The sequence below is a fragment of the Rattus rattus genome, chromosome 1 (assembly GCF_011064425.1).
Source record: "Rattus rattus isolate New Zealand chromosome 1, Rrattus_CSIRO_v1, whole genome shotgun sequence".
Classification (NCBI taxonomy): domain Eukaryota; kingdom Metazoa; phylum Chordata; class Mammalia; order Rodentia; family Muridae; genus Rattus; species Rattus rattus.
The window spans coordinates 23,329,878-23,352,720 of NC_046154.1; the positions used below are offsets into that span (position 1 = coordinate 23,329,878).

General features: G+C 47.8%; 2 protein-coding genes across 3 annotated transcripts in view; one reads left to right on the plus strand and one right to left on the minus strand.

Annotated features, from left to right (window-relative positions):
- Nucleotides 1-538: 538 nt before the first annotated feature.
- On the plus strand, nt 539-15,510 carry Tmem50a (transmembrane protein 50A). Its single transcript, XM_032896355.1, has 7 exons — nt 539-655; nt 2,321-2,425; nt 5,418-5,530; nt 8,277-8,344; nt 9,995-10,087; nt 12,438-12,498; nt 15,041-15,510. Exons 2-7 carry the CDS (start codon nt 2,333-2,335, stop codon nt 15,084-15,086), a joined length of 474 nt encoding a protein of 157 aa, XP_032752246.1. The 5' UTR covers nt 539-655; nt 2,321-2,332; the 3' UTR covers nt 15,087-15,510.
- A 1,503-nt stretch (nt 15,511-17,013) lies between these two features.
- Nucleotides 17,014-22,843, minus strand: part of Rhce (Rh blood group CcEe antigens) — a 33,775-nt gene continuing 27,945 nt past the window's right edge. For both annotated transcript variants that reach the window (XM_032896343.1, XM_032896349.1), the window contains exons 7-10: nt 22,441-22,568; nt 20,507-20,586; nt 18,556-18,629; nt 17,014-17,227 (exon numbers count right to left, since the gene is read on the minus strand). In XM_032896343.1, the coding sequence (XP_032752234.1) occupies nt 17,201-17,227; nt 18,556-18,629; nt 20,507-20,586; nt 22,441-22,568 (309 nt within the window). In that variant the 3' untranslated portion in view covers nt 17,014-17,200. The remainder of the gene's footprint in view (nt 17,228-18,555; nt 18,630-20,506; nt 20,587-22,440; nt 22,569-22,843) is intronic.

A 22,843-nucleotide genomic window follows, 5' to 3' on the forward strand; every position in this document is an offset into this window, starting at 1 on the left:
AGCATCAAAGGACAACGCAGGGGGCTGGAGATATATTTATATTCCCTAGTGCCTAGTTCTGCAAGGCAGTGAGCCACCCACCCACCTTCTGTGACACAGGCTCCCGACTACTTGCCACCCACATGGACCCGAGATTACAGCGTGGCCAATCCCAGTCCAATTAAGATCACCATCGGGCTGGGAAAATGGCTCAGCAGATAAAGCAGGTACTTGCTGCTAAATCGAATAACCTGAATTTGATTCCTGGGACCCATATGGTGGAAAGAAAGAACGGACTCCTGGAGGTTGACCTGTCGGACCTCTACACAATGACACCAAAATAAATAAAAGTGTAACGACAAAACCAAATAAAAGGTGGATGTTGCTTCCTTCCTCGATTCCATCCCAGACAGGCTCAACTCTAGTGTTTCCCACAGTGACAAGAAGGGACTAGAAAAAGGAATCCGGGCGCCAGCAGACTTGTCGGGCGGTGGGCGTGGCCCATAAGCTGCACCCTCGGGATCCGCCCTTCGCTCTAGATCCGCATGCGCACTGACTCGGGGGGCCGGACCGGCACATCCACATCCGGGAGTCTGGTTGCCTGTGGCTGTTTTGTTTTCTTGCAGAACTGGAGTGAACAGAGGCTGCCAAACGCGCCGCGACATCGGACTTGGACGTGAGTGCGGACGGGAGGGCGAAGCAGCGGGCCGGGTTCGAACTCGCGGCGATGGCCGCGTCCCAGCTCCTGGACGCCGCTGCCGCGGCTGAGATCGCGCGACCTGCGGGGCCACTTCCTGTCTCGGGGACAATTCCCCAGAACTGCGGGCACGCTCATCCGACGGCGGAGCATCGGGGTCAGCCCACGCGTGACCGCGCCCTGTTCCTCCAGTCTGCAGGGCGGGTCTGCCTTTGAACACGTCAAGTAATTGTGCAGCGAAAAATGGACTCGGGTGGGGCCATTGGGTGAACCGACAATTACACATAGTGGGTTGCTTTTCTTTCCAATCAATAGATATAAACGAGTGAATCTTCAGACCCGAACTCATCATGAACGTATATCAGTTTTTCCCTTTAGCTTGTTTCGAGGCGGCTAAAACTGAAGTCGTCTTCCTTAGGGAGTCATGTGAGAGCTGGGGTGTTCGCTGTGAGCGACTTGTGTATAGTTCAGGTTTTCCCATTATCCGTGAAATGATGCGTGATGTTTCTCGGACTGGATCTGCACAGTTGAGCCTGAAGGAAGAGGGTTTTATGTGATTTAAGACAATTTCGGCTGGCCGTGGTAATTTGACAGCGCACTCTTTAAGTCCGAATTAATTTCAGGCCTGCACTTTGTGTGGGGGATGTTGAAACAGCATCCGTCGCAGAGTTAGAGATAGGAAATGAAATAAGATGGGTGCCCTTTACATAGTAATGACATCCGAAGGCAAGCCTGGAGAAGGGACAAATAACATAGAAGAAATGAAATCGAAAGAAAGCCCGTAGTTCAGCGGTTCTTTCCTTTATCTGGGCATGAAAAACATATTCAGGATAAAATGTGCAGATTCCTAGGGGACATATCTTTCATCCAAGTCTATGTCTTTAACTTAAAACCAACGTTTGTTACTCACTTAGCAAAATCAAACAGGAACCTTAACCCGGAGCTTAAGTTTTAGAAAGCAGTTGTGGTGGGCTAAGCATCGTGGCGCACACTTAAAGGACTGCTTAAATTAATAGTGGACTTGCAATGATAAAATGCGACATCTTTGAGGAGATGAGTACGTTTTTGTTAAAGTTAGGGTAATCACCTCCATGAATATGCTAAAACCATCCTAATTTTGTTTCCTTATTTTTATCATTTTTGTCTTTTAAAATTTCAATGAGTACTCTGTTGCTTATACATCCTCAGGCCAGAAGGGGGCATCAGATCCCCTTAAAGATAGTTGTGAACCACCAGGGGGTTGCTGAGAATTGAACTATAGGACCTCTGGAAGAACAGCCATCTTAACTTAACATCTTAACTGCTGAGCCATCTCTATAGCCCCTTGTTTTGTCTTTTAAGACAGACTGGCCTGGAACTCACCCTGTAGCTCTGGCTGGCAGTCCTCCTGCCTCAGCCTGCCAAATGCTAGGATTGCCGGCAGGAGCCACCACACCAGTCCCAGCTAAAATCACTTCTTAAATTAAGAGTACGTAGGCTCCACCCCCCAGTCCTTCCCTGCCCACCAAGGCAGCGTCAGATATTCTGAAGTAAGTTTGTAACCTGTATTAGATTGTTATCCAGCTGTTATTTTGTGGAAACTCAGCTGGCTTTGAAGCACCGTCAACCAAAGGGCCTTATTTAACTGCCTTGGTTCTGCTTTAGTGACCTGAAAAGATGTCTGGATTTCTAGAAGGTTCCAGGTGCTCGGAGTGCATGGACTGGGGGGAGAAGCGGAACACAATTGCCTCCATCGCCGCTGGCGTTCTCGTAAGTCCCTGTGGTACCATCGCCCTCCGTATGTTGATGTGTGGCCGTATAGACGTTTGAGGTTGTGTGTGATGCTTTCCAGTGTGTCCTTTTAAAAAAAAATAATTGATCAGCAAACCTGTTTTACTCCGTAATGTTTTACTTGTGAGGTTGGTGAGTAGTGAGGTACTGGGGCCAGGTCTGATTCACGCCTTTGATCCCAGCACTCTAGACGCAGAGGCAGGTGGATCTCTGTGAGTTTGAGGCCAGCCTGGTCTACACAGTGAATTCCAGGACAACCAGAGCAAAAAAAAAAAAAGGAAAAAGCAAGAAAGAGTTAAAGAGACAATCAGGTTTAAACCAGTTAAGATAGATATTCCCCCGACCCTGTCTCAGGTTAAAAGTTCATATTCCCTTAATCTTGTAGAGAGTAGTATTGGGAAGCTCACAAAAAAGTTTTTTTGGAAAGGAAAAAAAAAGAAAAAGTCATGGTGGCTTAAACTCAGGTTTAAACCAGTCAAGTAGCTAGGGAATTCCTTTCTCACCATCCTCCTGCCTTCTACTTCCCAAGTGCTGGGGTTGTTGGGGATTTAGCTCAATGGTAGAGCGCTTGCCTAGCAAGCACAAGGCCCTGGGTTCGGTCCCCAGCTCCAAAAAAAAAGAAAAAGAAAGAAAAAAAAAAGAATAAGACCCAAGTGCTGGAGTCCTTGAGCTGCAAAATAACGTGCTCAGAGGGGATTCGAAGGTAAAGCAATTTACACCCCACATTCCTCATGCTGTCCGACCTTATGACTTAAGATCTCACTTACTGCCTATTCTCTTGTCTTTGTTTTATTTTTTATTTTATTTTATGTGCTTTGGTGTGAGGGTGTCAGGTCCCTTGGAATTGGAGTTACAGGCAGTTGGGAGCTGTCATGTGGGTGCTTAGAATTGAACCTGGGTCCTTTGGTAACCACTGAGCCATCTTGCCAGCCCCTGCTGCCTGTTCTAGAGAGAAATACGTTTACTGGACACTGAACTCAGGATCTCACACAGAGTAGATAAGTTCTCTGTCACTGAACTCTAGCCTGGAAGGAAGAAACTTTAAGCAAATGAATGACTAGAAACCCAAGTTTAAATATCTTTTCTGTACCTCATCTTTAAATATTACTGTTATTTTTTAAATAATTTACTTAGTGTGTCTGTGTGAGGGTCTCAAATCCCCAGTAATGAGCTGCATGTGGTTGCTGGGAATTGAACTCAGGACCCCTGGAAGAGCAGTCAGTGCTCTTAACCACTGAGCCATCTCTCCAGCCCCGATTTTCATCATATTTTATAAAAATTATCATTCTTTTTCAAAAGACACAACAAAATTTAATACCACTTTAGAAACTTGTGTTTTGGAAAGCTTTACATTTTGGTCTTTGAAGAAATATCTTAAATGTAAGGCTCACAACCATCTGTGATGGGATTTGGTGCCCTCTCCTGGTGTGTCTGAAGACAGCAACAGTGTATTCCTCATAAATAAAATTTTTAAAAAACCTTGAACACACTAAACAGAGGAAAAATCCAGGCCACTATGTATTCTAGCCTATCAAAGCATCATTAGTGAACGTACAGATCTGCCTTTACCTGGTAAAGACAATTCGATGGCTTAGAATACCTGGCTCCTTGCAGGGAGGGTGGGAAAGGGGGTTCCTTTCATATCCTGTAAGCTATTGGTCGGGATTTGGTTAATGGCTCCTTGTGTGTGATACTGGGGATGGAATTGAGTGCCTGTGCACACAGGCAATACTCAGCCACCAGGCTACATCTGCTCTCCGTAAGTAATGCCAACCTGTAGATTCCTCTTCAGGTGAGGGAAGTTTTTTACATAGAATTTTAATATTTCTTTTTTTTTTTTTTCTTTTTCTTTTTTTCAGAGCTGGGGACTAAACCCAGGGCCTTGTGTTTGCTAGGCAAGCACTCTACCACTGAGCTAAATCCCCAACCCCGAATTTCAATATTTCTATTTTATCCATTTTCCTTTAATAAATAACCAGAAGAAAATTTGGTTAGTTAATATATAATTTCATGTTCAAATTAAAAATCAGATATCAGAAGGGCCGGAGAGATGACTCAGCGGGTAAGAGCACTGGCTGCTCTTCCAGAGGACTCAGGTTCAATTCCCAGCATCCACATGACAGCTCACACCTATCTGTAACCCTAGTTCCAGGAGATCTGACACCTTCACACTAATGCACATAAAATAAAATTCAGTAAATTAAAAAAAAAAGAAATCATATCCAAAACCATCAAATGGCCATACTGTAACCATCAAAAGGAATAAATATTGCAGACGTGTTGTTTCATGACTCCGAGATGTAGTTAAGATTCTTCCGGTGGTAACTGCTCTTCCCTTGACCCATGCTACCACACCCCACATTAGCTGTCCAGAGCCCCATGGGAGAACTGCAGCAGGCAGCGGGGCGTTCCTTCCCTCTGTCAGCTAGGATTTGAGGTTGACCTTGAACTCAGTGCAGTCCCACTTGAGCTGTCTGGGCACAGTGGTTGACAGGTATGAACAATGCCTCCAGATTCCACTTTCCCCTTCTCCATGAAGTGTCAGAACTTTGGATTGTAAAGTCTACACTAGTGGGAACAGGCTTAGGGTACCTACTACATACTTTTTTTAAACATTCATTTATTTTTTTTATGTGCATGGATGTTTTACTTGCCCGTACAATTGTACACCACGTACATGTGAGTGACCACGGAGGAAGGTGTTGGATCCTGTAGGGGTTACAGGCAGCTGTGAGCCACCATGTGGTTGCTGGGAATTGAACTCAGGACCTCTGGAAGAGCAGTCAGTGCTCTGAACCGCTGAGCCATCTCTCCAGCCCTGGGTACCTAATATTTAATCGGCTGGTGAACCACCCACAAATCGCAAGCGTAAAGCTTTGAAGGGGTTCCTTGGTTCAAACACCCTGTAGTCACACGTGCTGTTGCTGTTGGGTCTCACGGACATCACCTCATTCTGTCTGTCTGTTTTCAGTTTTTCACAGGATGGTGGATCATCATAGACGCGGCTGTAATGTACCCCAATATGGAGCAATTCAACCACTCATACCATGCCTGTGGCGTCATAGCAACCATAGCCTTCCTCATGTAAGTGATAGCGGTCGCCCCCCCTGCCTAGAGTGTCACAAACTAAAAGGATCCTAGACCCAATTTAAAATTCTGGTAGGTAAGAAGGACCCCTGGGTATGGTGACACTCTTGGAACCTATAATCCCAGTACTTGGAACAGAGACAGCACTTGGAAGATTGTCTGCAAGCTTCAGGCCAGCCTACGCTACTTGTGAAGTCCGATGCCAGCCAAGGGATTTGGTCTCAAGAAATTATACAAAGGGTCTGGAGAGATGGCTCAGTGGTTAAGAGTGTATTGCTCTGGCAGAAGACCTGGGTTTGGTTCCCAACATCCTCATGGTGGCTCATAGCCTCCTGTAACTGCGGCTCCAGGGGAATCTTATGGCCACTCTACAGACACCAGAACTCGTGTACACATGCAGGTAAAACACCACATGCATATAAATAAGTCCAAAAGAGAGAAACAAGACAAAAATCCCAGCTGTTGTGTAGGCTGAGACAGGAGGATTGCTGTGAATTCAAGGCCAGCAAGGACACTGTCATGAGGAGAGCTGACGGATAGTTCTGTTTTTCTCTTTCCCTCTCTTCTGCCCTTTCCCATAGCATCTCCCTGCTCTCCTCAGCTCCACTTGCTTTCTTCTGTCCTAGCAAAGTTGAAAGTTCCCCATGAGTCCGGGATGCCATGTGCACTTTCCTGTAGGTTTTTAACCACCCGAGGTACTTACTAAGCTCACAGCCCAGCCTCTGCTCTCAGTATGAGAATCAGTGGTGGCTAAAACAGGAGCAGTCCGGAGGTGAATCAGGTGCACGGTAACTCAGCGAGATTCCCTTACAGTGTGTTAAATGACTGCAAGCACAGAAGTGGGAAAACAAGATGGGGGGGGGGAGTGGGGAGCAGGGAGGGGGGCAGGAGCTGGAGGGTTAGGAACAGGGTGGGGGCCAGGCAGGACCCAGGGAGAGGGAAGGGAGGACTCAGAAGGGGTTAGGATGTCAGAGAGGGGGTCAAGAGCCAGAGGGGGGATCAGGAGCTGTAGGGGGGGCTAGGAGTTGGGGGGAGCTGGGGGGAGGGAGTCAGGAATCAGGAGCCAGGGGAGGTTAAGACAGCAGAAGTGGAGTCAGGAGCTAGGGGATGGGGAGCCAGGAGTTGGGAGGGGAAGGAACCTGAGAGAGAGGGGAAGACAGTCACTCCGGAGCCTGAGGGGGATCAGGAACGGAGTGGGGGGTAGGGGGAGTGTCAGGAGCCAGAGGTGGTTGTAAGGAGTCAGAGGGGGTCAGGAGTTAGAGGGAGAGGTAGAGACAATCACTGGAGTCAGAGGGGGTGTTATCAGGAGCCTGAGAGGGAGGCGGAGACAGACATCTGGAGGAGGGGGGGGCATCAGGAGCCAGAGGGGTCAAGAGTTTTGTCAGGAGCCTGGTGGGGAGGGGGAGATAGTGATGGAGAGCAAAGACGGGCTCACCAAAGCTGTGGCTGTGGCTCTGACGTTTTCCTTTTGGTTTTGGCCTTCTAGCTGTGCAATGATAATTCTGTCACTGTTCTTGGCATTCCTATCTGAAGTCCTCCCCCTTTGATAAGTTGTCATGTAACTTTGTCCCCTTGAGCCACGGGCCAGATCACCTCAGGTTCATCCTCCATTGCAGGGGCTCTTCTGCCTTGCTCCTCTGTGGGGGAGGAGGTGCCACGCACAGGCACGTGAGGCCGGTGTTCTGCAGGGCTCTCCACAGCGTTTCCGGTGCCTGAGGGCCGCAGACCCACCTTGGGCTCTTTAGCTTTTACTCTTTGGCTTCAACTCACGTTTTCGTCATTGTGCTAGATGCTGTCACAGTGAAACCTAGCAAGCCTCTTAAGCTAAAAAAGAAACTTCTTTAAAACGAAGAAGTATGCATGTATGTATTTATTCATTTATCGTTTTCTTCAAGGTGGGTTTCTCTGTGTAGCCTTGGATGTCCCAGAACTCCCTCTGTAGACCAGGCTGGCCTCGAACTCATGGAGATCCATCTGCCTCAGCCTCCCAAGTGCTAGGACTAAAGGTGTGCAGCACCACAGCCCAGCCTTTAAGATTAATTTTTAAAAACTAGGTGTGTGGATGTGCGTATGTAAGCGTAGGTTCCCTTGGAGGCCCAGGAGCTCCAGTACAGACAGTTGGTTGGTTAGGGTCAGAACTGGCTCCTCTGTGTATGCGATTAGTGCTCTTAACCCCTAATCTGTCTCTCTAGCCCTATATTTAGCTTTTCTAAAGATTTATTTATTTATTATATGTGAGTACACTGTAGCTGTCTTCAGACACACCAGAAGAGGGCATCGGATCCCATTACAGATGGCTGTGAACCACCATGTGGTTGCTGGGATTTGAACTCAGGACCTCTGGAAGAGCAGTCAGTGCTCTTAACCACTGAGCCATCTCTCCAGCCCCTATATTTAGCTTTTCAATAAGCATTCAAATCACCTGAAAAACTTGTTAGAACTAGGCTTTGGAGCTCCATGCTGGACATTCTACTCCAGTAGGTTTAGGGTAAGTCCAAGAGTTTCCTAACAACTTGCCAGGCGATGCCATTTCTCCTGTTGGCATGACAACTTCCATCCCGGGGCCTGTCTCACTCGAAGGGACTTCCTTAGGTGACTTGTCATGTGGACCCATGGCTCAAGGCTCTCGAGGCCTCACCTTGAATTTAGGCAACCATAGCTTCTTGAGTTTAATGATCTGATGCTGTTGACAGCTTCTCTTTGAGGGCAAGCCCCTGATTTCTTGCTTTCCTTCCTCCTGCAGGATTAATGCAGTATCGAATGGACAAGTACGAGGTGACAGCTACAGCGAAGGCTGTCTGGGCCAGACAGGTAAATAGGCGTCGACATCTTACTACAGAGCTTTCTTCCCCAAACCGAGACTACTTCGCATCCAGCTTTTTGGGTTCCTGCGTGGGACAGGGAGATGCTGGTTTCCAAGGCATACGTCACAGCAGGCTGTGAGCACAAAACCCACGAGGCGTGAGTGTCTGACCTCAGCAACAGTGGGTAGTCTTAAAGTGTCTGCAGGCTGCCACAGAGAGCAGGAGCTGACAGTGTGCAAAGCAGAGCCCCATGACATGAGGCTACTCTAGACATGACTGTCGGTTCTGACAGGTATATTTGGTTGTATTCATATTTTTTTGTTTGTTTCTTTTTCTAGATAGGATCTTACTACGTAGCCCTGGCTAGCCTGGAACTCGATATGTAGTCCAGGCTTAAGCTCATAGAGAGTCACCAGTGTCTGTTTCCCAAGCACTAGGCTTATAGAGGTGCACCACTGCTCTTAGCCCACATTAGCATTTTGAATTTTTTTTTTCTCTTTTTTCTTTTTTTCGGAGCTGGGGACCGAACCCAGGGCCTTGCGCTTGCTAGGCAAGCGCTCTACCACTGAGTTAAATCCCCAACCCCAGCATTTTGAATTTATAATCTTAGACCTTTTTTTTGAATGTGTGTGGATGATTTACCTGCATGAATGTTTATGCACCACATGTGTGCCTGGTGACCGCAGAAGCCAGAAAAGGTATTAGATCATCTACCATCTCTCCTGCCCCGCATCTAGCTATTTAAGAAAGTTAAAGGGCTGGGGGCTGGAGAGTTGGCTCAGTGGTTAAGAGCACCGACTGCTCTTCCAGAGGTCCTGAGTTCAAATCCCAGCAACCTCATGGTGGCTCACAACCATGTGATCTGATGCTCTCTTCTGTTGTGTCTGAAGACAGCTACAGTGTACTTATATATGTAAAATAAATCTTAAAAAAAAAAAAATGGTTCAAGGGATGGCACCCCTGGCCACAGGCTTGCATAGCAAGCACGTTTACCCACCAAGCCATCTCACTGGCCCCTAGCTTTATCTGAGACAGGATCCCAGATAGCCCAGGCTAACTTCAAATATAGCCAAGGATAGCCTTGAATTAGAATAGATTCTTCTGCTTCAACCCTTGAAGTGTACAGACACAGGCATGTGCCACCTCGCCTAGCCCAATGGTTTTTATATTTATTTTTCGTGTGCATGTATGTTACATCTGTGAGTACACGTGTGTGCAGTAGGTGATTTTTGGAACAAGATCTCTGTAGTATTTCCTGGCCTACACCTCACTGTGTAGATCAGACTGGCATTCCTTGTACACCAGCCTCCATATCTGGGTGAGGTGGGGGTTATGAGTGTGGACGCACACATGCGGAGGTGCCTGTGTGGAGGTCAGAGGACAGCTTGTTGCAGTTAGGTCTCTCCGGGGAATCAAACCAAGCCGTCTGTCTTGGCAACAAGGGCCTCTACTTGGTGGCTCTTTACCAACCCTTTGGCTTTATTTTGAGGCAAGGTCTTAGGTAACACAGGCCAGCCTTGAACTTCAGACCTTCCTGCCTCTACCTCCAGTTGTCGGGATCACAGACCTGGACACACATTCAGCTGGGATTTTGCTGGAGGTGGGAAGTCAATTGCCCTATCTGCGGCCCAGCTGGGGTAACATTGTATTTTTTCAGGAGCTCGCATCTGGCTCTTCATCGGCTTCATGTTGGCTTTTGGATCCCTGATTGCATCCATGTGGATTCTCTTCGGGGGTTATGTTGCTAAGGGTAAGGATACATTGTACTTTAACCTCATACTGGGATTTTACATCTAAACTGGCTATTTTAAGATGAATCATGGGTTGGGGATTTAGCTCAGCGGTAGAGCGCTTTTTGCCTAGCGAGCGCAAGGCCCTGTGTTCGGTCCCCAGCTCCGAAAAAAAGATGAATCATTATTTTTATGTATTTATATATATATATACACACATATATATACACACATATATTTTATATATGTATTTATATATTTATGTATTATATATGCATGTATTTATATATTTATGTGTGTTTATATTTAATATATTTTACATATCATATATGTATGTATTTATATTTATATATAGTTTATGTATGTATTTATATATTTTTATATATTTATATATATATTATATATGTGATCTGAGAGGAGCCCCGGAACAAGAGAGGCTTTGTTTTGGCTCAGCCCTGGGCTTGTAGTTCAGGGGCAGCCGCCCCCACATCTCTGGCGTTGATAGAAGCAGAAGGGATGGATGGCTCAGCAGTGCCCACCTCCTGACATCCAGGGAACAGAGAAGACCAATAGGAATGAGGCAGGGCCAAGATAGGCATGTCCCCAGCAGCCCCACCCCCACCTCTAGGGATGGCTTGCTCACCCAGTCCCACCACTCCCACTGGTCTCAGAGTTTGAGTCTATGGTTGGATTAGCTCATGGGTGAGGTCAGAGCACTTAGTGACCTTTCCTGAGAGATGTATGCCCTTGGTACTCTGCAGTCTAGTTGTCTGTCAGGACTGTCCCGTCATATAAATTGTTGCCATGTAGCCTAGGGTGGCCGGGAATCGGGGATTTCCCTTTCCCACCTCCTGAGTGCCGCAGATACACAGGTTTGCCACATTGCTCCGGCTTGGTCCACATTTATTCAGTTGCACCTCCTTGATAAGATGGTGTTACCTGTTTTTACAGAGAAATAGTTAAAAATTGCATGTGCTGTGTAAGACCAACTTAAGGTGTAAGACCAATTTAAGGCCTTGTGTCCCTGCCTGAAATTCCAACTTGAGGGAGCCTAGAAAAATGGGAGACATATTTAAGTATTCCAGATAAAATAGACCATAGCTATCACAGGAAAAACATAGCGCTGGTGCTTGGCAAACCTGGACTTGGCCTAGTCTGATTTGGTTGGCTGGCTGGCTGGTTGGCTGGCTGGCTGGCTGGCTGGCTGGCTGGCTGGCTGGCTGGTTGGCTGGCTGGCTGGCTGGCTGGTTGGCTGGTTGGCTGATTTAGGTTAGTTGTTTCTGTTACTGTTGTCATGAGACTCATTCTTACTCTGTAGACCAGGCTAACCTCACAGAGATCCGCCTGCCTCTGCCTCCCAAGTGCTGGGACTAATGAGTGAGCCACTAGACCTGGGGGCAGTAACATTTGTTAGTAGAGATAACAGAGGCCTAGACAAAAACCTCAGGCTATTTTGGGATGAGGAAAAGCTGACAGTCATCTGAGCCTCCGGGCTCTGAGTTGTCCGATAACAAGTGCTCCTGACAGCCAGGGGCAGACACACGGCAAGGAGAGCCCAGCTCTGTGCTCAGAGCTCCTGCTGGGACTGCAGTGTCTACCTCTCAGCTAAGGTAACTGTGTCCTTCCAGATGTGTAAGCCGGTCACTGCTGCCTTCAGCCAAGGCCTGTCAAGGGAGGCACCTTCTTGCCCCTAAGCACAGTGTATCCTGTGTCTACCCACCTCACAGCCACCTCTTAGCAACTCCATGGCTGTCGCCTGCTTCAGCCCACCAGTCTCTTCCCCGCTCTCCTGAAAGGACTTCCTAGCCGGTTTCCTGCCTCTCCCTTTCAGTGAGATCCCTCAGGACAGGTCAGCTCCAGTCGCAATTCCTGACCTGCAGGACTTCCTCTCCCCTCCTCGCTCTTCCTTCTCATACCCAGCAGCCATTTCTCTACTGTGCCAGCTGCTCCTGCCTCAGCGCCTTTGTCCTCTGTAGTTCTGCTTGTGCCCTGCTCTTGCTTGCTCCTGGGTCTGCCTTTCCTGGGGTCTGCCTGACCTCTGGGTCTAATGGCTCCATGCCCCGAGCTGCTCTGTCTTCTCCCCCGGAGTTGTTCCAGCATCAACCGCCTCTGCTCCCGAGGACCAGACAATTGCCAGTTCTGTTTCCCAGCACCTTCTGCTCTGTTCTTCAGGTATACTGTGCATTGCCCCCGGAAGTAGCATTACCTGAACAGCAGGGGCTGTCACTTACTAAGCCAGTGCTGTCGGCCATGTATCACGGCTGCCAGAATGGTCAGTTAGGGTAGGCAAGGAAGCTGATGTCTGCTGGTGTATCTGGACCTAACTGTTTGGAGATCTTAGACCTCTAAAAATTACAATTGTTTTTACAGAAAAGGCCATAGTGTATCCTGGAATTGCTGTATTTTTCCAGAATGCCTTCATCTTTTTTGGGTATGTTCTGATTTTCATTCTTTACATCTGTGTGTCTGTGTCTGTGTCTGTGTGTCTGCGTGTGTGTTTTAGTTTTGTTTTGAAGAGTGTCACTGTTTAACCTAGACTGGTTTTGAACTCATGATCCTCCCACTCCAGCGTGTCTTAAACTCTGAGCACAGCTATGCATGCATGTTTCTCTGTGTGTTTGTATGTGTGTTGTTTTGTTTGGTGGGGGCACTGATCTTTGTGTGTTTATGGTCTTATTCTGTGTGTATGTATTTTGTTCTATATGCATGTAGTTTTGTTTTTGTTTTAACATTTATTTATTTTATGTATGTGAGTACACTGTCGCTGTCTTCAGACACACCAGAAGAGGGCATCAGATCCCATTACAGATGGTTGTGAGCCACCATGTGGTTACTGGGATTTGAACTCAGGACCTCTGGATGAGCAGTCAGTGCTCTTAACCATTGAGCCATCTCTCCAGTTCCATGCATGTAGTTTTGTTCTCTGTATGCGTGGTTTTGATGTTTGTGTGTGTAGTTTTGAGCGCTCCCTCTGTGTGTGTGTGTGTGTGTGTGTGTGTGTGTGTGTGTGTGTGTGTGTGTGTTTTCTTTAAAGGAAGGAATTGCTTTCTGTAGCTAAGGCTGGACTCAGACTCCTGGGCTCAGACAGTCCTTCAGCTTCCTAAGTAGCTGGGACTACAAGTGTGTGTGTGCTCCCAGGCCTGGCAGGACTTTACCCCTCGTGCATTCTGGGCATTAGCACTACCGTGGACCTCCATCCCCAGTCCTTACCCCTTGGCTTCTTGGCATTCAAATTTTGAGGTACTGTTTCTACAACCAAAACACCTTGGTTGTCCCTCTCCGCCAGCCCCCGATCCTCGTTCCTGCTGCCTCAGTCATGAAACACCTGCACCAATAGCAGCTTAGGGAGGGCAGGGTTTATTCAGCTCACACTTTCACATCACAGTTGATCATCAAAGGAAGTCAGGTCAAGAACTCACACAGGGCAGGAACCTGAAGGCAGGAGCTGATGCAGAGGCTATGAAGGATGCTACTTACTGGCTTGCTTCCCCTGGCTTGCTCAATCTGGTTTCTTATAGAACCCAGGAATGGCCCTGCCCACAATGGGCTAGGCCCTTCCCAATCAATCACTAATTAAGAAAATGCCCTACAGACTTGCTTACAACCCGGATTTTATGGGGAGGCATTTTCTTTTTTTCTTTTTTTTCTTTTCTTTCCGGAGCTGGGGACTGAACCCAGGGCTTTGTGCTTGCTAGGCAAGCGCTCTACCACAGCTAAATCCCCAATCCGGGAGGCATTTTCTTAACTGAAGCTCTGCCCTCTCTGACGACTTGAATTTGTGTTTACATAAAACCAGCTGTCTCATCCCACCTCATTTGAACTCCTTAAAGCCCATTTCAAATATCACCATCCTTTGGAGCCTTTTTTAGTTTTTTTAGTATTATTGAATTTGTGTGTGGCTGTGAGTGTGCACATGTGCACATGTCCGGGAAGTCAGAGGAGCCACCATGTGGTTGCTGGGAATTGAACTCAGGACCTCTGGAAGAGCAGTCAGTGCTCTTAACCGCTGAGCCATCTCTCCAGCCCCCGTAACTCTTTTATTATATATGAGTACACTGTAGCTGTCTTCAGACACACTGGAAGAGGGCATCGGATCCCACTACAGATGGTTGTGAGCCACCATGTGGTTGCTGGGAATTGAACTCATGACCTCTGGAAGAGCAGTCAGTGCTCTTAACCACTGAGCCATCTCTCCAGCCCCAGTTGGTTCCCTCTTTCCACCTTTGTGCAGGTTCCAGGGAACTCCGGTTGTCAGGGTTCCCAGCAAATGCTTTACCTGTAGCGCCCCTGCCCTGATCCTGTCTGAATCATTCGAATTCAGAAATTGACAGCAGGGCATAGTGACTTATGCCTGGAACCTCTGGCGGCACCGGAAGGCAGAGGCAGACAGATTGCCACAAGGTGCCTGGTTTATATCATTGGCACCTTGCCAGCGCAGCCTTCGCAGTAAGACCCCCATCTCATCAAAACAAAAAATTGCACCCATTCATGGAGAATGAGCTTGTGGATTGGGATTCCTTGGTGTGTTGCGTGTGTGCCCACCACCGGCTAAAGTAAGTGACAGGGTGATCGGATGCCAGCAGGGTAAGGACAGTCTTACTTGTCTGTTTGGGTCTTGCACTCCAAGACAACCCATAAGGTGCGTGGATGGGGGTGGAGTTGCAGCTCCAGGCTAGCGTGCCTACCTCCAGATCTTGGGTTCCACCCCCGACTCACCCCCAAAAAGCCTTGTCGGGTTCCCAAACGCTGGATGACTTTTCAGAAGCCTCAGCGGTAAGAGCTCAGGTCTGGGGACAGTGACAGTGACAGCAGTCAAACATTATGAACAATTCATGTCCCTAGGGCAGTCGGTGTGTGTGTGTATCTCGGGAGCTTTTTCTGCAGCTGTGCGTGTTTCCCTGTCACATGGTTCCTACCGTTCTAGAAGTTTCCCAACCCAGGCCATCATGCTGTAATTCCTGCTCTGTCCACAGGGGGCTGGTTTTTAAGTTTGGCCGCACAGAAGACTTGTGGCAATGAGGACCCCCACTTCTGCAGCACAACTGCCCCGCCCCCACTTCTGCAGCATGGCCGCCCTGCGTGGGATGTTTTTTCTCTGCTCGCCCAATCTTTTGTAATACTGTTTTCTAAACTTACTTCTGAGTATAATCTCAGCTTAAAATCGTACAACGCTAGAATCATTGAGAACTCCTACGTAAACTGCAACGGCCTCGTGTGGCGTGAGCCCCATCAGCTTCTACCACAGGCAAGGAAACTGCTGGCGGGAGACACTCCGCCAGCTTCTGTCATGGTCTGAAGAGTTGGTTATGGAGAAATGGTGGAGTCTTTGGGGTGAGGATTCGCTCTGGGGTCCAAAGTGTTTACTAACGCGGCCTCTCCCGTGTCTGGTGTTGAATAATGTGTAAACATTTTCTTGTTATTAAAAAACTATTTGGTGGTGAGAGTTTTTTCTCGTTATATTTTGTATTTGGTTCATATGGTTCTCCTAGAAAATCTGCATCTTCCTTTTCGTGTAATGGCCTAAGATAAGATAACCGATGACCACAGTTTACGGCTCTCTTGACCAGAAAACCGTTCAAGGGGTTGGGGATTTAGCTCAGTTTAGCTAAAAGCAGGCCTGTTCGGTCCCTCGGAAAAAAAAAAAAGAAAAGAAAAAAAAGAAAACCGCTTGCCTAAATCTCCGTAGTGTTCACCATAAGAATACCTGCAACTAGGCCTGAAAGTTCAGGATCCCCAGCTCGGGCCAAACAGTGGACAAACAAACCAAAAAAACAGTACTGTGGAACTGAAGGGTTCGAGTATAGCTCCTTCAGTTGTTGGAGATTTCCGGGAGAACTGAGGACCCAAGATGCACCAGACTTAGATGTCTGAGCGGCACACCAGCTCCTCAGATGATGTGTGGAGATGCTCCTTGCTGAGAAGGAACAAACTTCCTGAAGCCAGCGGGCAAGGCAGCATAGAGAACACCAGCCCGGAAGAGACAGAACAAAATAAAACGCAAGCAAAGGTAAAAGAGAAACTGGGAAACCTTTCGGTGTGAGTAGTGCTTCCAAGGCCTCCAAGAGAAAGTAAGAACATGCTAGAGAAGCCGGGGCTACGCCAAGCTCTATCCCTAATGTGGATGTCAGGAGCAGGAACACAACACGTGACCGGCTGTGGCACAGGGTCCTGGTAGGTACAGGTTCACTCCACACTTGGCCATGAATAGAAAGAGGAGAGGCCACACACTTGACAGTATCTTAGGTGACAATTTCTAGGACTTGAGTCAGACTCGGGTGATAATTTGTTTGATAATGGCCTGAATTTTGTGTTCCCTCTGCCCCGCCCCGCCCCGCCCCGCCCCGCCCCGCCCCGCGGACCGAACCCAGGACCTTGTGCTTGCTAGGCAAGCACTCTACCACTGAGCTAAATCCCCAACCCTGCTGAGCTAAATCCCCAACCCTTCTTTCACTTCTAAACGGCTAGCCAACCTAAACTCTGCACACCACAGGGTCTGTTAGCACAGAGCAGCAGTTGGGGACTCTCAGAGTCCCAGTAGAGGGAGCGCTTGTGCCACCCCCAGGCTCCCACCTCACACAATACTACAAACTTCATGAAGCCTTGGCCTTCTGCATTTGCCCTCTGGGAGCCACGATCGGTGTCCATATCCACTGTCTGTGGCTTTGAATAATGTTGGCTCTTCAGGACATGGAAACGACTGCTTTGCTGTTCCTCCATGACATGACAGAGGGTGGAACCTAGCAGGCATCTCGGGTGAGTCTACCTCTTAGGAACTCGGTACTGCTCCCTCGCTCCCCAGCCAGCCCTACTCTTGTCCACAGCACAGTCTGAGGAAGGATGAGGACCTCGCTGGATCCAAACCTGTGTGCGGGTTCTTAATTTCCCTGTTAAGGAGTCAGCCACCTGGGCTGCGGCTTTATCCAGTGTGAGAAGAACGAGACCGTTGTGCATAGAATTAGACCAGAACTTTAATGAGGTGTCTTCAGCCAAAAGTATTGATCGTATCTGTCATGAAATCGAACATATTTAAACTTCGACCATCACTCGGAAGCCTTTCTTGTAACACATGATGCAGACAATGGAAGGTGAAGGAAGGGCTCTCCTTGCTCAGCCTCGTTCTCAGATGGTTTTGCTTAAAATTCGACAGCCAAGTGAGGGAACTGTGAAGGCAAGACTTGTTTATTTTATTTTATTATTATTTTTTTTTGAAACAAGAGTTTCTCTATGTAGCTCTGGTTGTCCTGGAACTCACTATGTAGACTGGGTTGGGATTAAAGAGAAGCACCACCTCACCTGGCTGTCACTATCCAAATCTTAAATTAGGAGAGATCTTACCTGTATATTTCTCTGGGTTTTTTAATTATTTTTACTTTTTGTTTTTTTTTTTTTTTTTTGAGACAGGGTTTTATTTACTGTGATCCTGGCTGCCCTGAATTCACTCTGTAGACCAGGCTGGCCTCAAACTCAGAGAGGTTCACCTGCCTCTGCCTCCCCAATGCTAGGACTAAAGATGTGCGCAAATGCACCCAGCTTTAATTACTTTTAATTAAAAAAAAATGTTGTGTGTGGAGGATTTGCTTGCGTATATTTCTGTGCACTGTGCACGTGCATGGTTCCTGCTGTGGCTATAAGAGGACGTGCAGAGGGGTTGGGGATTTAGCTCAGTGGTAGAGCGCTGCCTAGCAAGCGCAAGGCCCTGGGTTGGGTCCCCAGCTCTGGAAAAAAAAAAAAAAAAAAAAAAAAAAAAAAAAAAAGAAAGAAAAAAGAGGACATGCAGAACCTAGAAACTTAGTTGCAAATGGTGAGCTGCCAGGCGGGGTCTAGGAATCCAAACCAGGTCCTGTGGGAAAACACCAGGACTCTTGACCACTGGGCCATCCCTCCATCCTACACTTGTTTTCACATTTGTATAGTCCTGTGTGCATGCCTGTCCGTGCGCAGTGTCAGAAGAGGTCAGCGGTGACACTGAAACCCCTGGAACTGAAGTTAGAGGGTAGGAGTCCCAGGAACCAGTAACCACTGGTAACACTGAAGCCAGGTTCTCCGTTTAGAGAAGCGAATGCTCTTAACCAGTGCTGCCCCTGCCCCAACCTGCCGTCCTGGGAGTACAGGCCGGGGCCAGCTCGCCCAGCTTCCCGTGGATCGTGGATTCACACGGATCGTTTATTTGAATACCTTCAGTGTCAAGGACTCACTGCTTCATAAGCAACAACCCATTCCGTTTGGTGTTTTCTGTATGGTGCTTATGACACTGAGTGGGTCACAGCAGCCCCTTGGCTCTGGTGCTTACGTGACTGGGAGCGTTGGCAGCCCCTGGTCTGTTCTCCTACACCACAGTGACAAGAAATAGGTAAGATGGCTGCATGGTAGCATCCAGGTCTTGCAGACTGTTGTCTTTATGCAAGTGAAGGCATGCGCGCGTGCACAGGCACACCACACACACACACACACACACCTACCTATCATGTTAATAGCTTAAAAATCTTACCTCCCAGAAAGCCTGATCATCAAAGTACTTGACTGCATGGGGAGCCCTCCACACTTTGACACTTAGGAGACAACCTTAAACAAATAATTAAACATTACAATATGCAGAGCTCTTTTGCTACCTCAAGAAAGAACCTGGGCAGGGGTGGTGTACCCCTTTAATTCCAACACTTGGGAAGCAGAAGCAGGGCGAGTTCAAGGCCAGCCTAATCTACAGAGTGAGTTTCAGGACAGCCAGGGCTAGCTATACATAGAGGAACCACGTCTTGAAAAAAAAAAAAACGAAAATAATAATAAAATAAGGAGAGATCACTGAAAGACTCTATGTAAATGACAATATCTCAAGAGAAATCTGCCCTCCCCATAATTTTGAGACGGAGAAACCAAAGCTCAGTGGGTTCTGGTAGCTTTGTTCATTATATAGACTTTGGTAAGGAAGCATGAAGGCAAAACTGGTCTTGGATCTGACACCCTTCCCTAACATAAACTAGAGGGGCCCTAGCAAACCAGGGAAGGTGGCACACGCCTGCCACCCAGCACTCAAGAGGCAGAGGCAGGAGGATCACCCTTCACTTTTCCGCTGTGCTCTTTTGACTCCAGCAAAACAGAAAGTCAGGTATGGTGACATTTGTAATCCCAACATCCCAACAAGGGATGCCAGAGGGAGGCAGGAGAGTGGAGATTTTAAGACCTGCCCTGGCTACTGAGTGTGGCACTGTCTCAGAAAAACAGAAGAGAAACGGGGAGAGAAGGGAGAAGGGACCTCCTGTGTCAAATTGGATGCTTAGAGGGCGCTTGCTGACTATCATGTCTGCTCTGGGAGGTTGGAGAATGTTCTATCCTGTTGAACAGAGAGACTGGTTCAGAGTAGAGCCCGGATGTGCATCTGCTGAGTAACGTAGTACAAAGATGCTATCAGGGAATGGAAGCCAAGCTCGAGGCCTGAAGGTTCCTCGGGCTTCTCTGCAAAGCTGGGCACAGTTACTCCCCCCTGGGCTTAAGGATAACACCGGCCCCAGTTAGAACTCCAGGGAGGTTCTTGTCTTCTCTGGCCTGGCTGGCAGCAGTTGACCTCTGGAGGCCTTTCTAGTTCTGAAATTAAGTGTTCCTTGGATTTTGCGTTGGGTCTTTTGTAGTGGAGGAGGTAGTGGTGATAGGGTCTCACTGGATAGCTCTGGTTTGCCTGCAACTCACCTTGTAGACCAGGCTGTCCTTGAACTCCTAGAGATCTGCTGCACACATGCCCCACTACTCTTAAAGGTTGATTCTTTGATTTTTTAAAAATAATTTCTAATAAATATTTATTCAGTGTATGTATGTGAGTACATTGTCACTGTCTTCAGACACACCAGAAGACGGCATCGGATCCCTTTACAAATGGTTGTGAACCCCCATGTGGGGGCTGGGATTTGAACTCAGGACCTCTGGAAAAGCAGTCAGTGCTCTTAACCAGGGCTGAGCCATCTCTCCAGCCCTGATTGTTTTGATTTTTAAAATCAGCATTTGAGGGGCTGAAGGGATGGCTCAACAGTTCAGAGTACTTATTCTTCCAGAGGACTCAGGTTCAACTCTCAGCACCAACAAGGTGGCTCACAACTGTTCGTAGCTCCTGTTTCAGAGATTCATCTTCCTCTCTGGCCTCCACAGGTAGCAAACATACAAGTGTTACATAAGCATACATGCAGGCGAAACACCCATACACATAAAATAAAATAACTTTAAAAAATCATCGGGGTTGGGGATTTAGCTCAGTGGTAGAGCGCTTGCCTAGGGAAGCGAGGCCCTGGGTTCGGTCCCCAGCTCGAAAAAAAAACCAAAAAAAAAAAAAAAAAAAAAAAAACATCATTTGAGCAATCTGCTTTGCTGAGCTGACAGTGAGTTCAGGAAGGGGCCAGGCCTCAACATGTGTACCAGGGCACACTCTAGTGGTTGGAAACTGGTACTGCACTCACCTGTCAGCAGTCCAGTCACCATTCCCATCGCCATAGCAAAGCTCAGAGCCCCGATGTCAGTGATCGTTTGGGTGACAATCCTAGAATCCACAAAGCAGAGAAGCCACTCAGGTATCAGGCCACAGGCATCACGGACAAACATGACAAATGGCATTCATTAGTGGTGACATTGCCAACAAGGGCTGTAGAGAAACAAAGGGGCCTTCTCCCAGCTGACACCTGACTGCCATGTTCCAGTAGAGCTCTGCAGACTAAAAATTCCCAGGCTGGGGCTGGAGAGATGGCTCAGCCATTAAGAGCACTGACTGCTCTTCCAGAGGTCCTGAGTTCAAATCCCAGAAACTATATAGTGGCTCACAACCATCTGTCATGGGATCTGATGCCCTCTTCTGGTGTGTCTGAAGACAGCTACAGTGTTACTTATGAACATTTATTATTATTATTATTATTATTATTATTATTATTATTATTATTATTATTATTATTATTATTTCCCAGGCTCTGTGTATCGCTGGAACCCGACCATGGCTGGGATCAGACTCAGCAGGACCGCCGCTGGCTTTTCAGAGGGTTTACTAGTCAGAGGCGTTAATCAACCCTGCTTTTTTTTTCTCCTCACATCTCATTGAGTCCAGGTTGGCCTCAAACATACTATGTGGTAGACTCTACCTTTACTAGGCAGAGAATGACTTTGAATTCCTGATCCTCTTGGCTCCTACACCCGTTCTGGGACTCCTGTACACCACAACACCCAGCTTGTGTGGTGCTAAAGGACAGGGAAGCACTCTCTGGGCTGAGCCACTCCCCTTCCCCTAAGCAAGCCTCATTGGAAACTTCTCTTTCTCATCTACCACTCCACGGGCAAGTAGGAATACAAGAAAAGAGGAGACAGATCTCACAGCCTACTGGGGCATCGCCCTTGCCCGACGAGTACTTCCATTTCTAATAAAACTGCGTTCCTGGCTTAGCCCCCTCTCTGAACTCTATGACAATTACGAGAACTTGGAAACACTGGGTACGGTTTTCAACAACTCCACCCCCAAAGCCTTCACAACCATCCAAAAAAATGGCTCCGTGACCACTCTCTGTTTGGGTCGGTTGGTTTTTGTTTTTTCGAGACAGGGTTTTCTCCATGTAGCCCTGGTTGTCTTGGAACTCACTCCATAGACCAAGCTGACCTTGAACTCCTGGAGATCCTCCTGCCTCTGGCCTGCTCTGTCTAGATTTGTGGGACCTCCAAACTTGTGTACCTGGGTCCCACTCCTAAGCTGCACCTTTCTCAGATGTGCACAGAACTCGTCGCTCCAAACAAGATAAAGGCTAGGAACGTTTCTGAAGCCGGGTATGGTAACTCATATCCGAGCTGAGGCATGAGTGAGTTCCAGGCCAGTCTGAGCTTCAGTGTAAGACCCTGTTTATATTTTAAAAAGAAGAAGAAGAGGGGTTGGGGATTTAGCTCAGTGGTAGAGCACTTGCCTAGCAAGCACAAGGCCCTTGGTTCAGTCCCCAGCTCCGAAAAAAAGAATTAAAAAAAAGAAAGAAAGAAAGAAAGAAAGGAGAAGAAGAAGAAGAAGAAGAAGAAGAAGAAGAAGAAGAAGAAGAAGAAGAAGAAGAAGAAGAAGAAGAAGAAGAAGAAGAAGAAGAAGAAGAAGAAGAAGAAGAAGAAAAAGAAAGCCGGGCAGTGGTGGTGCGCACCTTTAATCCCAGCACTTGGGAAGCAGAGGCAGGTGGATCGATCTCTGAGTTCAAGACTAGCCTGGTCTACAGAGCGAGTTCCAGGACAGTCAGGGCTACACAGAAAAAAAGTCTTGAAAAACAAACAAACAAACAAACAAAAACACCACCAACAACAACAAACAAAAGGTTCTCTGAATAAATTGCTACATTTCCTCCCAAGTTGCATGAAGGTTAAGAGACGATGCCAAGCAGCCTACCAGAGATCGGAGGGCCTGGACTCGGCTAGTATATGAAGGCAGTAGTAGGTGAGTGCTCCGAGCAGGCCGGGCAAGCCGAAGGTGTAGTGGATCCCACTGGGGTTCTGCAGCAAGTTGCTCAAACACACCTGGGACCAAAATGGCATTATAAGTAAACCCGGAAGTAAGACCCACAGTCCCTCCCAACTCTTCTACGGTTCCTTGACCTCAGGGGCACCAAAGGGAGTGGACGCAGAGGCTCACCTAAACGTGTCTTAAAGGTACATTTCACATCTCCCCAGGAAACATTTAAAACGCCAAGAAGAGGGGCCTGGACAGATGGCTCAGCAGTTAGGACCTTCTAGAGAAGGGCCTCCTGAACTCCAGGCTCGGCTCCCAGGACTCACGTGGTGGCACGCTCTCT

Bases quoted from the DNA above. Each gene is read 5' to 3' on its own strand.
- Tmem50a (XM_032896355.1), top strand. From the start codon at position 2,333: ATGTCTGGATTTCTAGAAGGTTCCAGGTGCTCGGAGTGCATGGACTGG. The intron at 10,088-12,437 runs GTAAGGATACAT...TTGTTTTTACAG, and splicing joins CGGGGGTTATGTTGCTAAGG to AAAAGGCCATAGTGTATCCT. The intron at 12,499-15,040 runs GTATGTTCTGAT...CTCTGTCCACAG, and splicing joins AATGCCTTCATCTTTTTTGG to GGGGCTGGTTTTTAAGTTTG.